General features: G+C 37.6%; 1 protein-coding gene across 1 annotated transcript; it reads left to right on the top strand.

The window, feature by feature from the left end:
• Positions 1–364: 364 nt before the first annotated feature.
• LOC128242189 (uncharacterized) lies at positions 365–8,197 on the top strand. Its single transcript, XM_052959261.1, has 4 exons — positions 365–586; positions 4,255–4,389; positions 5,317–5,448; positions 7,879–8,197. Exons 1-4 carry the CDS (start codon positions 445–447, stop codon positions 8,052–8,054), a joined length of 585 nt encoding a protein of 194 aa, XP_052815221.1. The 5' UTR covers positions 365–444; the 3' UTR covers positions 8,055–8,197.
• Positions 8,198–14,445: the final 6,248 nt, after the last annotated feature.

The raw sequence follows: 14,445 nt of genomic DNA on the forward strand, positions 1-14,445 counted from the left end.
TCTGATGTTGAGTTATGGCCAAGTTTAACGTGTTTGCATTACGGTGACCAGGACAACGACGCCACTGCTACTACACTACCCCGATCTGTCTCCTCGAAATACCGACGAGCGAAATATGATCTTCAACATGCAAAGAAAATTTATGATTGAATTATGTTTAATGAATCTCGTTCACAATGTATGATGTCGTGTAAAAGTTGATTGTTGTTGATAGATGACAGGAGTATGGAACAGTATAAATTTGATTGATTACGATAAAGTTTAAGGGCTAAAATTGAATAGGCCTATCTGCTCTCCTATTTTAATTTTACTTACAATATTAACGCTTCCATCCATTTTCTGTGCGTTTAGCAACTACGTCAGCTAACTTAACAGCTTCATTATATTTTGTACAAACACTCCTCGTTCCGTGTAGACTTGTTACTATTGCATGTCTATATCACGATGGAAATTACAGTTAGTGTAGCTTTCTTTGTTCTGTATTTATGTTCAGTAAACGCGCATGCTACTAAGAGCAATGGATATGGATACCATTTACCAAGAGGAGGAAACAACATCATCATCATCAACAACAACATCAACAGATGTAAGTTTTACAGCTTTGGAGGAAAACAAAGATTATTTGAAAGTTATTTCAATTGTTGTGAACTGTCGTCAGTTGTTGTCACCAAACGTTCTTATTATGCGCCGTTAAATAATTTACTAATTACACCAGACCTCTCACTTGAACTGTTTTAGATTGCCAACCCGATGGGAAATACCGAGTCATTTTCGCCCTGTAAGCTTCTTAAGTTAGACATCCATGCTTTTCAAGTCTCTTCTTCAAATTTCGAGCTTTCGTTGTCATCATCGTGCTGTCGTATTATCGCGATTTTATCGTCGTACGATCGCGTTTTCATCATCGTACTGTCGCTTCTGAGTGAAAAAAATGCTTATTAAGTACAATTTATTTATCATTGTTTTAGAAGAAAACGCATATAAAAGTGCTTTGAAATAGAGTCAAGTTTAGGCCGCTTTATTATGTTAATGTATAAATAAAAAAACATTGATTTATCATTGTTTTTTTAAGAAATGCATGAACAATTGCTTTGATATAGAGAAGAAATTTAGACCGTAAAGCCGCTGGGCCGCTGGGCCGCTAGGCCACCAGACTTCAAAACCACGCCCCAATGCCGCTATCTTCACGCCGCTAGGTCGCTAGACCGCTTACTTCACGACATCTTTGCATACCACCTTAATAACATATTGGCTTAATGGAAGAGCCTGTTCTCCGACAATTCGTTACCCAGCGCCAAATCTACTAATCGCCGCAAGTATGTTTATTAAATATGTAACAAAAATAATTTTCCGTATAGGGTGTTAAATATAATAAAATATTGAAAAAGCAAATATAACTAAAAATAATACTTAATTTTGAAGAATGTAAAATCGTCTAGACTGACAGCGTTAACATATCGATATTATAAACAAAGCTAGAAAATCTACACGGTCTTAATAAAACATGAATTCGCGATGTTTTTTTTTCTTTGGAGAAGATATAAATTATATAGCCTTGTTGAAAATGGAGGTCCGCGCAATTTTAACAAATGCCTGGACGAAGCCTGTAGCGCATACACGCCCTCAAAATACAACGTACTTCATGTTATGACCTCATATGCACACATTTACGGTCAAATTCCAACGTTTTTCTCGCTCGCTCGTATGAATATTTAATCATATTTATTTATTATACCCCCTGTGAATTGTGGGTTCTATAAGAATCACGCGCGTCGTCACATCCGTCCGTTCCATTTTTGGTCCGGCCTAATCAGATTTTAAAATCATTTGGCGGAAGTGACCTACATAGTATAAGGATGTGTCGCGCACAAGATCTTCAAAGTCAAGGTCACAGCGACCTGCTGAACACAGTACGTGTTCGTCCATCCCGTTTTTTGACGTCCCGTTTTTCCGGTCCAATGTTATATTTCATGGTCGGATTAAAAAAACCATATCTGGCAGAATTGACCACCATAGCATTAGGAAATGTCACTCATAAGAACCGTGTCCCTACCTGAAAGGTCATTGTCATAGCAACTTTCTGAACCTGGTATGTATCCGTCCGTTCCGTGTTTGTCCGGTCCATCTTTCTCATTAATGGTGGCATTTTAAAATCATTTCGCAAAAATGACCACCATAGCATGAAGATATGTCGCGCACAAGACCCATGTCCATACCTTCAAGGTCAAGGCCGCAGTAACCTTCAAAGCGTAGTATGTTTTGCTACATAAGCCTTACTGATAAAAGTTTGTGTTTGTTCCATATCTCTCTCAGTCATGGTCGGATTTTAAAAATATTATGACCACCATAGCATGAGAATGTGTCGCGTACAAGACCCGTGTGCCTTCAAGGTCAAGGTCACAGTAACTATGAACCTTATATGTTTCCGTCGGTCCGTCCCGTTTTTGTCCGGTCCATATCTTCCCATGCATGGTCGGATATTTATCGGACACACAGTGCTCAGGGTGAGCTTTTCCCATTGCTCACATTCCGGCATCCGTCCGGCGTCCGTCAATAATTGCCTCAAACGACATTTTCTCCTTAACTGCTAGTTCAATTCAGACAAAACTTCACTGAGACGTTCCTTAAATGGTGCTCTTTCAAAAAAAATCAAAGACATTAATTCCATGCATAACCCACAAGGGTGCCAAGGCAACCAAAAGGGAATGCCATGCAGCCTAGAGCTTAGGTATTTGGTGTCTTACATCGTACAGTGGTTCCCTATCAAGGCTGTTCAAACTGGCCCCGTTCCTGGGTCACAAGTTTCTTACATACTTATACAGGGAACTCTTTGAAAATCTTCCTGTTTGAAACTGCTAGGCGCACACCCGTGAAATTTTGCATTTATCATCATACAGTAGTCCTCCACCAAGGTTGTTCAAATTTTACCCGGGGACAAAACTGGCCATGCAAGTTCACACGTTTCTTATAGATTTATAAAAAATATAAAATTGCTTTATCGAGAACAAGAGTATTATCTACACACAGGCTACAAGTAAAGGCAGGTAGATGGTATAAGCCAGTAGCTAATCGTTATACAGAAAGAAAATGTCTAATGTGCTCGAAGAAGAGAATCATTTTGTTTTTCCATGTAAACTCTTTACTGATAAAAGAAAAAAAAACATACAGAAATAAGATAATGTTTATATACATATTCAACCGTGGTTGTGTATTAAGCAGCTGACAGAAAATAAAAAGACACGAGCTATTTGTTAGTAAAACAGACTGTATTTTATTAAATAACCCGGCAATAAGTATTTTAGTCTGTAGATGACCCGGCTAAATACATGTCTTTTAATTGGTAGATGACCAGGCCATATTTCTTAAAGTCGATAAATAAACGGGTCATAAGTCTTTTTTGTTGGTAACTGACCTGGTCATATGAGTCTTTGAGTCGGTAGATAACCCAAGATTTTTAGTCGATGGATACCTAGCCATAAGTGTTTTTAGTCGGTAGATTATCCGGCCATAAGGCTTTTTGTCTGTGCATAACATAAGTCTTTAAGTGGGAAGATAACCAAGCCATATGTCCTTTAGTCGGTAGATAACCCAGTCATTAGTCTTTTAGTCGGTAGATAACCCAGTCATTAGTCTTTTAGTCGGTAGATAATCTAGTCATTAGTCTTTTAGTCGGTATATAACCCAGTCATAAGTCCTTTAGTCGGTAGATAACCCAGTCATTAGTCGTTAAGTCGCTAGATTAGCCAGCCATACGTCTTTAAGTCGGTGGATAACCCAGCCATAAGTCTTTTAGTCGGTAGATAACCCAGTCATTAGTCGCTTAGTCGGTAGATAACCAAGCCATAAGTCTTTTAGTCGGTAGATAACCCAGCCATAAGTCTTTTAGTTGGTAGATAACCCAGCCATAAGTATTTTAGTCGGTAGATAACCCAGCCATGAGTCTTTTAGTCGGTAGATAACCCAGCCATGTGTCTTTTAGTCTGTAGATAACCTAAACATGTGTCTTTTAGTCGGTAGATAACCCAGCCATAAACCTTTTAGTCGGTAGATAACCATAAGTCTTTGAGTCGGTAGATAACCAAGCCATAAGTCTTTTAGTCGGTAGATAACCCAGTCATATGTCTTTTAGTCGGTAGATAACCCAGCCATAAGTCTTAAAGTCGGTAGATAACCCAGCCGTAAGTCTTTTAGTCGGTAAATAACTCAGCCATAAGTCTTTTAATTGGTTGATAACCCAAAAATGCTCATCTTTAACAGACGGTTACGGAGGTGTTACATCAATGGCACAGATGTACTGCTCCTACTGCCAAGCCAGGGGCTGGACCACGTGCATGCAGCGTTTCTGTTTCGCTGGCTTCGGCCCACCCCCAACTGATGTCTCTGGTTATGGAGGTAAGATACCACCATTCGTCAAGGCTCAAAACGTTACCCCACTCGCTCTCTCTGGGTTTTGTCGTTATTCGTACTGCACGGCACAACGCTTGCGTGTCTGCAGCGAGCGGTTCTCTGGCTTAAAATCACTGCATATGTCACTTGCAATGTTGAGAAGGTGAACAGTGTGCATATATGTTAAAATGTTACCCAGTCTTATTCTGAGGTGTGACAGCACAGCGCTTAGTCGTGGGTTGGAGTATCTGAGATGAGCGGTTCTGTTTCTTTGACTTCAACCAATCCACCACTGATGCTCCTCGTTTTGGATACATGAATAATAGTGATCTCCATTTTGTCAAAATGGTACTATTACTCTCCGGGGATGACAAATATCCTTCAAACTTTTCATTCTGCCAAGCCACTGGCTGGAAAATCTGCTTGGAGCGTTTGCGGTTCGTATTTTCGAGAAACACCCCACCACCACTGATATCAATCATGGTTCAACTTATAGGAGTAACAATATTGGCCAAAATGTTACTCTGCGCACCTTGGATATGACAATTTGTCCAGACGTACTGTTTGTTATTGAGACAGATGGTACTTTTAAATGTCAAAATGTAACGCCGTTACACAATGTCAAAAATCGAGGTGAAATGGTATGGAATGGTACGGTATGGAATGGTATGGTATGGAGATCGTAAGGACTTGAGAGATCCGCCATATGTCAAATCTCACCCAACAAACATGTTGAGATTGATTAAATGGTCGAGATGGATTGGTTATTGAGCTAACCTCCAGATTTATGTCAACATGTTTCTTGTCGGTATATAACCCAGCCAAATGTATTTTAGTCGGTAAATAACCCGGCCATATGTATTTTAGTCGGTATATAACCCGGCCATATGTATTTTAATTGGTAGAGTACCTACTAATGCTCATTGTTTACAGGTTACGGAGGTGTGACATCAATGGCTCAGATGTACTGCTCCTACTGCCAAGCCAGGGGCTGGAGCACGTGCGTGCAGCGTTTCTGTTTCGCTGGCTACGGTCCACCCCCAACTGATGTCGCTGGTTATGGAGGTTAGTATAGTGAGATACCTCCATTCGTCAAAGCTTAAAACGTTACCCCCCCCCCCCCACACACACACACACTTTCTCTCTCTGTGTTGTGCCGTTATTCATACTGCACGGCATCGGGCTTGCTTGTCTGCAGCGAGCGGTTCTGTTTCTCTGGCTTAAAATCACTGCATAAGTCGACTTATTTATATTATAAGCTTTCCGTGATTAGTGTTATTACTTATTACTCATTATGCCCCGCCCCCCTTGAGCGCCATGTTGTCAGGGTTTGGGCTATTGAATGAAATTTGCATGGACCGAAATGGCAGCTGAGTTGTCATTGACATTGGATGCCTTTGAGGCAGTTTTAAGTTTGTGGGCGATGGGTGCAGGCATTGTCGTGTTATCACACAGACATTTTTTGCGTTCAAGGTTACTGTGACCTTGACCTTCGCCCGATGACCCCTAAATACAAAATGTGTCATCTACTGGTCATGCCAAACCTTCATGTTGATGAACTTAGGTCCAGGAATTGTCACTGTGACCTTGATCTTTGACTCTATGACCCCTTAAATCAATAGGGGTCATCTACTTGGTAGGCGCAACCACCTCCAAGTCGAGTTAGAGGGCCATGGGTGCAGGCAATGTCGAGTTATCACTCGGACAACCATTAAGCATTCAAGGTCACCGTGACCTTGACCTTTGACCCGATGACCCTATAAATCAAAAGGGGTCATATACTAGTCAAGCCCAGCCTCCATATCAAGTTTGATGACCATAGTTCTAAGCATTGTTGAGATATCACTCGGACAATCTTTGACAACTTTTTACCATTAAAGGTCACTGTGACCGTGACCTTTAACCCGATGATCCCGAAAAGCAATAGGGTCATCTTCTGGTCAGGCCCAACCTTCATGTCAAGTTTGATGACCGTACGTCCAGGAATTGTCGAGTTATCACTAGGACTAGCTTTGGTCTTCCGACGGAACGACCGACCGACCTACCGAACGGCCGACCGACATATGCAAAGCAATATACCCCCTCTTCTTCGAAGGGGGAATACTTATTGAGGAATACTCGCGTATTAGACCGCGGGGGATTTCGCAATGATTCCTTGTCGACACTGTTCAGATTAAACACGAATTCCTCGTGCTATTCCTGCTACCATTTAGGATGACGGGTTGGATTTCGCGAGGAAGAGGTATTGTTTACATTTGTTTGTGTACTGGAAATTTCGATAATGATAGTTGTTGACAGTAAGCTATGACCATCCGAAAAAAGTTTTTCATCATTTTTATTGTATTGGAAATATCGATACTGATAGTTGTTGACAGTAAGCTACAAGGGATGATCAATAATTACGTAGACCACAGACATTCGTCGCCTGAAAAGGTGCCCGCATCGAACGGCACTTGCAGTGAAGACATCACCGGCGGTTGAGCGGTTGAGGGGGTGGCTGTGACACATACGATGTCGCCGACCCGACCTGTCAATGAGCTGACGGGCGGATAGACGTTCACTTACATGAGCTATATTGTTGGCATTCCTCGAGCCCCGAAGAATATCTCCGTTGACTTTAAGAGCGGCAGTAAAAAGCATTTGAACATTTCTAGCACCACATTTTTTCTGTGCGTCCTTAAAATCCGCTCATAGCTATTGCTTGGCAGTGCTTATTTCAAACGGGTAGTCCGGGGTCCGCAATACTATTGTCTATTAAGTTTCCTTTCATCGACTTGGCTTTGTTTTCTATTCTTTTGTACACAAAAGGCGACGAAGGCGGCTCTCAATGACATCGGCGGACGCCTTGGAATAAAACAGACATTGTTCAACATTAGCCAGTCTGTTGTGTATTGGGCTGGTGTAAGTTATAAGATCAAATAAACAATCCAGTTAATCGGCCAACGACATTCGTGTGATATCCCTAAGCGAAGGTACCGTCTCGGAGAACACTGACCATGTCCGCCATGATGGACGATTATACTTGCCGATATCCGGACAAGTGTCCGGACATGAGCAAGCGCTTGTCGCTCTACGTTTGCGTTTCTTTTCATTTTGCCAGAAAGGAGAAAATCTGTTTGAAGTGCTAGCCGTTGTGTGATCAACCCACAAAGAAACCACACTTGATAAATCCTGTTGAACACTAAATAATAAATAATTTGCCTGGGGGAGACACCAGTGGCCGCCAGTAACCACGGCCGATAACTACACCCTTATATATTATTATGGAAGAGCATTTAAGCACAAATTACATCTTGCTTTATTACTTTTACATCTTGCATTCTGACTTTTACACTTGCATTATGACTTGAAAATCTTGCTTTCTCACATGTACATATTGCTTCGTGACATCCTCTTATTTGACCAAACCAAAGAAATTACCAGTTGTATACCGGCCATTGGCAACATATATCCAATCATTCATGCAGTTATTCTCTCTCATTTGCTTCTTTCCAGGTGGCTTCTTATCCAAACATATAACGATTGGAATCTGCAACTATTGCCGAAACTTTGGTATCTGGGACTGCGTAAACCTCTTCTGCTATGGCATCCCCGTGTATAGCCGGCATTATGCCGCCAGCAAACACAGTGGACGCCATTCACAATCATACTATGGACATCTGGCTGGTTGACCACTTTAACATGTGTATTCTTCTCCAACATGTAATGACCGATACCATTTTACCATAGAACAAGAAACCCCCAAAACGGCAAAGATAAAATACTGTTTAACATTGTAAACGTAATGTGTTTTTCAAATAAAGAAGCTTTTGTTAAAAAAGGATTTTCGTTTATTGAACTAAATGTATTACATTCAAATGCAAATTATGCATACAAGTAGTCAGGAAATATGTCACAAATTTTGGAGTGGTATCGGGCTGTTTTCAATATGCAGAAATACCAAAACAAAAAATGGTCAGTAATTAGGACAACAGCATCTGAACAGCATCTGCTAATTTGCTAAAGTAAATACCAAAAGTGATAAGAAAAAAATATAATATATAGCTTTATATAAAGGTCTCGCTTTCGGAAGGTCTTTCACAATGGACAGACTCTGGTCACGTTAAAGTAAATCTCGCTTTGAAAATGCCTATTACCGGCGGTAAAATTTAAATTGACCTTGAAAGGTACAAAAACCAATCGCATGTTTTAAGGATAAAAACTATGAAAGAAAATGATTGATTCATAAATCTGAAGTCATAATGTGACTCATTACGGATTTCTATGTTCATATAGATTTTCTTTTATAGTAAGTATTTTTGTTGTTGTTGCTGTGGGTTTTTTTTGTTTTTTTTTGTTATTTGGTGTTTTGTAAAATAATTTTGTCTAATTTTCTACCTTTAAAATTACTTTCATCAATCAAAATGAATGGTTATTTATGTTAAATGTCGCTAAGTACTATCCAAGCAGGATATGAACACATAACAAACATGTTAAATGTAGTACAGATTGGTATGAAAAAAGACATGAAGATTGATACAAATAGAAACCATAAAAAGAGATAATTCAACAACATATCGACACTTAAAAAGAAACAATTCGTTATTATTCGCAGGTATACATACATACACACACACGCACACGCACACGCACACGCACACACACACACACACACACACACATACAAACATACACACATACATACATACATATACTTTTTAAAAAAGGTGAGCATTTTCTAGAGGCGTGAACTGTACAGACCATTAGAGTTAAAGTACTCAATTTTACAGGCATTTCTTATTTCTTTAATGAATTATAAATACATTATTATAACATAAACATATAGATTGTAGTTATTCAGCATGAAACCACTTCAGAGTAGAAAATGATATTCATCTTCATTAGTATTAGTTAAACATGCTTCGCAATATATATCTACAATGAATATTTGGTAACTAACATGGATTAAACAGTACTATTTGGCCATATTGACGTGGATTAATAACCATAAATGGTGTTCAATGTTGATCTAAATAAGATCACAGAACGTTGTAGCGAATCGGATAACGTGTTATAAATGAAGAATCTGTATAGTGAATAAGTCCAATATATTTGTCCATACAATTGACTGACGCACTACAGTCAAACCTGTATTAAGTGGCCACCCGTGGGAAATGATCAAAGTGGCTGCTTAAGACAGGTGGCCACTTAATCCAGGTTTGACGTTTCCGCCACTTAAGCTATATTCAGAGATGGAGTATGTATCTTAACCACCACCTCACACCACAATCAGTAACATCTGTATCAATACAGTGTAAGGTTGAATACAAATACATTTGTATAGACTTTATTGATAAATAACTTAATTTCAAATTTATAAATGCATTAGATAAATGTCGAAACAAGGCATAAACAAAACACACCACATATCAGTCTACACATGTACACAATTACATGTACATACACATGTTTGAGTTCATTTTTTTAAGAAGTCCGTACATTATATAAATGTTGATGCAAAGCATAAACAAAACACACCACAGTCAGTCTATCAGTCTACACATTTACCCAACTACATGTACATACACATTTTAGTTAACTTTTTCCGAACTTTCGCAGTCAAATTCCTTGGGAACACTTCTTGCATTACGGCCGTTTTCTAATAACTTTATACACTCGACACATTCTTTTAGAGTCAAACACTCTCGATAAGTCTTATTTCCAGCCATAATCAACGTTCATCAAGAACAATGCATTGTAAATATACGTTCATAGAAATTTAAATCCGTGCACTTGAAAAATAATATTGAAGTGAATAAAATTAGTAACTCGTTTCAGGCCTTAGAATGACAATGCAAACTGTGAATTCATAATAACCGGTGTTTTTGTCGGTATTTAATAAATAACTTCGTAATCATTTAATTATCTTATTTATTGTGTCATTAATTGTGTCAATTCTGATCAAAACATTCGCCGACGTGTTATAAACATGATTTCTCGATGAGTAAACACGCATGGCAATGGTGTGATGCAATATTCATTTTCATTGGATGACGGAGATACCCGAGGCGGTCGTTCTTTTCCGTAAACTTCTACACGCAATTAAAGCTGTGTATTGGAAAAGTTTATAAGCGGAAGTGTCAGTGACAAGGAATTAGTGGCCGCTAATTAGTGTTTATATGGCTTCATGGGGACAAAAATTAGTGGCCGTGGCCGCGTTAGACAGTTGGCCGCTTAATGCACGTACATTATATAGTAAAAACGTACGGGGGGAATTTGGAGTGGCCCGTTAAGGCAGGTGGCCATTTAAAGCAGGTGACCGTTCAACCAGGTTTGACTGTAAGTTGTTTACTGCATCCAAACCTCATGTTATGGTGTTTGTCAAATCGTAAGATTATTATGAACGTTCTTAAAATTGTTGGCCATGTTTTATTGACTAACAAGGAAACGATTTGAGCACTCAACCTGAAGGGCGGTGACAGGGCAAAGTACAAGAACGGACTGGCATTAAGATGTTTATAAGGCACTGTACTGTTGAATCTCTGTTTTAAGTACGATTACCGCACCGAGGAGTCTTTCAAGGAAACGGACAAAGATGTTGCGTTTATATTCCGGTAACGAGACGTTGACGCTGTTTTAACCGATGTTGCGTTGCATCTATTAATAGTATTATGTGATATCAGTTTCACATAAAGAGGTCATTGCCAACTTTGGAGAAATCCGCTGAAGCGAAAGTGCCTATAGAGTTATATAGGGAAAATATGGTTAAACAGTTCTCACGACTTAGTCTTTCAACAGATCAACTTACTTCCTACATATATGTTAGGATAATTCTTGCCCTTGAAGATGATGGTTTTGTATTAATTGTATGATTTTTACATTTTGGTCATTTTTAAGGGTTTTGTTGGTCATTAAAAGTTACATTGAAATAAGAAGGAGCTAAAAATTGTTTTGCTATTTAAAGTTTTTATAGACAACCGATCGCTTAGCTTCCAGCGGATTATGATGCAGATTTTTTCTCTCTTTCAAATGCACTTTTCGAAAAAATGATTTTTTAAATATATTTTGGTCCTTTTTGAACAATTATGTAAAATTTGTAGAAAATCGATGCTCCAAAATTGTGTATTCAACTGTACGATAATGGTTTTATAGCCCTCCCCGCGGCGTATTCACAGCAGGATAGAAATAATCCATCGGCACGGTTATGACACTGGGTATGACATGTGCAACGAAGTTTGTCATTTATAGCAATAAAATTATTCCATAAGTATTTCGGATTTTTTTTTTCCTTTTATCATTATTATATAATTGAAGTTATATATGATACTCGATTATTCATTTACATTAGTAGTTAAGAAATGTCATTTAACGTTTTTGTGTAAAAAAGTAAGTAATATATTTATCAAAAATTATTCCCATTTTCATTTTTTCATTTTCATCGCAATCACTATTAAAGACAGTTAAAACGTAACACTTTCCTTATAAAATTTTAATGTTTCAAGTTTCCGATTGGCAATTTTGAAAATACATTTGGGCTACAAAACATAATAAATAAGGGTATACAAAGATAATAATTTAAATATCTACATCGAGTCAACATGTTCGTAAGTAATGCTTATTAAGTTCTATTAAACATTTTGGTCCACCATTTTGCACTCAACCAAACATGTTTGTAATTTAGCGTAAATATAATTATTTTGATTAGGCAAGAAATGTGTTACATGGAATTTTGTCAGCATAGTTTTAGTAACGAGTGCTCTAGGTTTTCATTATGTGTCAAAATGCCATTAAATCAACGTGTTGTTATGGAATAAAAGGGTATACCTCCTTATTGTCAATACAACATTAATGACATTTATACTTGTATCGTTAAAGACCGGTACTAAATGATAGCAACTGCAGTTATTATTTCATTTCAGCTGTTCCTTTCCGAAATTTCACACCCAATTTTGTGTTACTCTGCTATTAGAAAAATTACCACACTGTTAAATTAAAGCTGTGGAAATGGCCCAAATTAAATGTCTTGATAAACGATCCATTATACACTTTAACAAAAATACACGGAATATAATATGTAAAGGAAGTAAGTTTATCAGAGATGATTTGATATTTCACTTTATCAACTAACGTTTCCCCCTATAGAACATCTCCACCTAATTATGGCTAAATCTAAAATCGCCCAAAACTGAAATTTTCTATCGCAATTTAAAATAAAAAGACGGGTCGACTTTATGACCCTCATAGATTATAACAAATACATAACCATGTTATTTGAAATAAATAAGGCAAATAAAAAGTGAATTTAATTTTATTTTTTTAAATTATAATGAAGAAAGTATAAAAAAATGTTGTTGTTTTGTGTGTAAATGTGTTTTTTTTTTCGTTCTTAAACGCACTTTTAAAGCTGCACCCTCACAGATTGACATTTTTTATATTTTCTTTAGCTTCTGTCTCAGAATCAACCTAGTTTTTGGTATCAATGCCTTCAATTCAGTCATATAATGTAACTTACAACAGATCTCAATTGTAAAGAAAACTGCCGGAAATTTCATTTTTAAGCTATTAAACATTGCTTTTCGAACATAAATATGATAAACGGTGATCTAATATTTTGTCAGCAGTCTTGTATCACTGGTTTCCAGACATTTACGCAAACAATTGGCTCATTCCAACACAAAAGAAGTTGCCGAAAGGGTCATTCTGTGCGAGTGCAGCTGTAAGTGCCATAGTGGCTTTCTAGAACTCCGTGATAGTTAAACATGGCGGAAGACAAGCACTTTGAACAATTTTGGTGGACGACCACATTACATGCTAAATATCTTAGGCCTACTCAATCGCCGTGGTACAACTGTTTTTCATACAGCTCTCGATTACATAAACTGTTTTGAATTAGAGACACCTAAAAACCATTCTGATGAAATTATTTCAAAATTGGAATCTTTTCTGACAAGACATTAGCAACTTTTCATTATTTAAAGACATGTTGAGAAAACAAGCACCCCATGACAGACTCAATTATTATTAAAGGAACGATAAACAAATTCGGTAGATGGTAACACCGGGAATATGAATAAGTTCAATGCTGTACCAATATGTTCTTTTTTTCGGACTAACTGGCTTGAATTCACAGAAAAAGGAAAACGTTTTCGTAGATCTACTTTCTGATAAACGATGTTTTTTTTGTCAGAAAACCCACTTTTAACAGCATAAAAATTAATAAAACCCTTAGGCGGACTGTCGGGTACCTGTGCCTGGCTGTCTACTTTCAAAATACAATCCAATCTAAATATTATTAACATTAATAAAACCCTTAGACGATGTGTCAAGTACCTGTGCCTGGCTGTCTTTCAAAATACAATCCAATCTAAATAGAATTAACATTAATAAAACCCTTAGACGATGTGTCAAGTACCTGTGCCTGGCTTTCTACTTTCAAAATACAATCCAATCTAAATAGAATTAACATTAATAAAACCCTTAGACGGCGTGTCAAGTACCTGTGCCTGGCTGTCTTCTTTCATAATAAAATCCAATCTAAATAGAATTAACATTAATAAAACCCTTAGACGGTGTGTCAAGTACCTGTGCCTGGCTGTCTTCTTTCATAATACAATCCAATCTAAATAGAATTAACATTAATAAAACCCTTAGACGATGTGTCAAGTACCTGTGCCTGGCTGTCTTCTTTTAAAATACAATTCAATCTAAATAGAATTAACATTAATAAAACCCTTAGACGGCGTGTCAAGTACCTGTGCCTGGCTGTCTACTTTCAAAATACAATCCAATCTAAATAGAATTAACATTAATAAAACCCTTAGACGATGTGTCAAGTACCTGTGCCTGGCTGTCTTCTTTCAAAATACAATCCAATCTAAATAGAATTAACATTAATAAAACCCTTAGACGATCTGTCAAGTACCTGTGCCTGGCTGTCTACTTTCAAAATACAATCCAATCTAAATAGAATTAACATTAATAAAACCCTTAGACGATCTGTCAAGTACCTGTGCCTGGCTGTCTACTTTCAAAATGCAATCCAATCTAAATAGAATTAACATTAATAAAACCCTTAGACGATGT

This window comes from Mya arenaria, chromosome 8, assembly GCF_026914265.1.
Source record: "Mya arenaria isolate MELC-2E11 chromosome 8, ASM2691426v1".
In the NCBI taxonomy this organism is placed as follows: Eukaryota; Metazoa; Mollusca; class Bivalvia; order Myida; family Myidae; genus Mya; species Mya arenaria.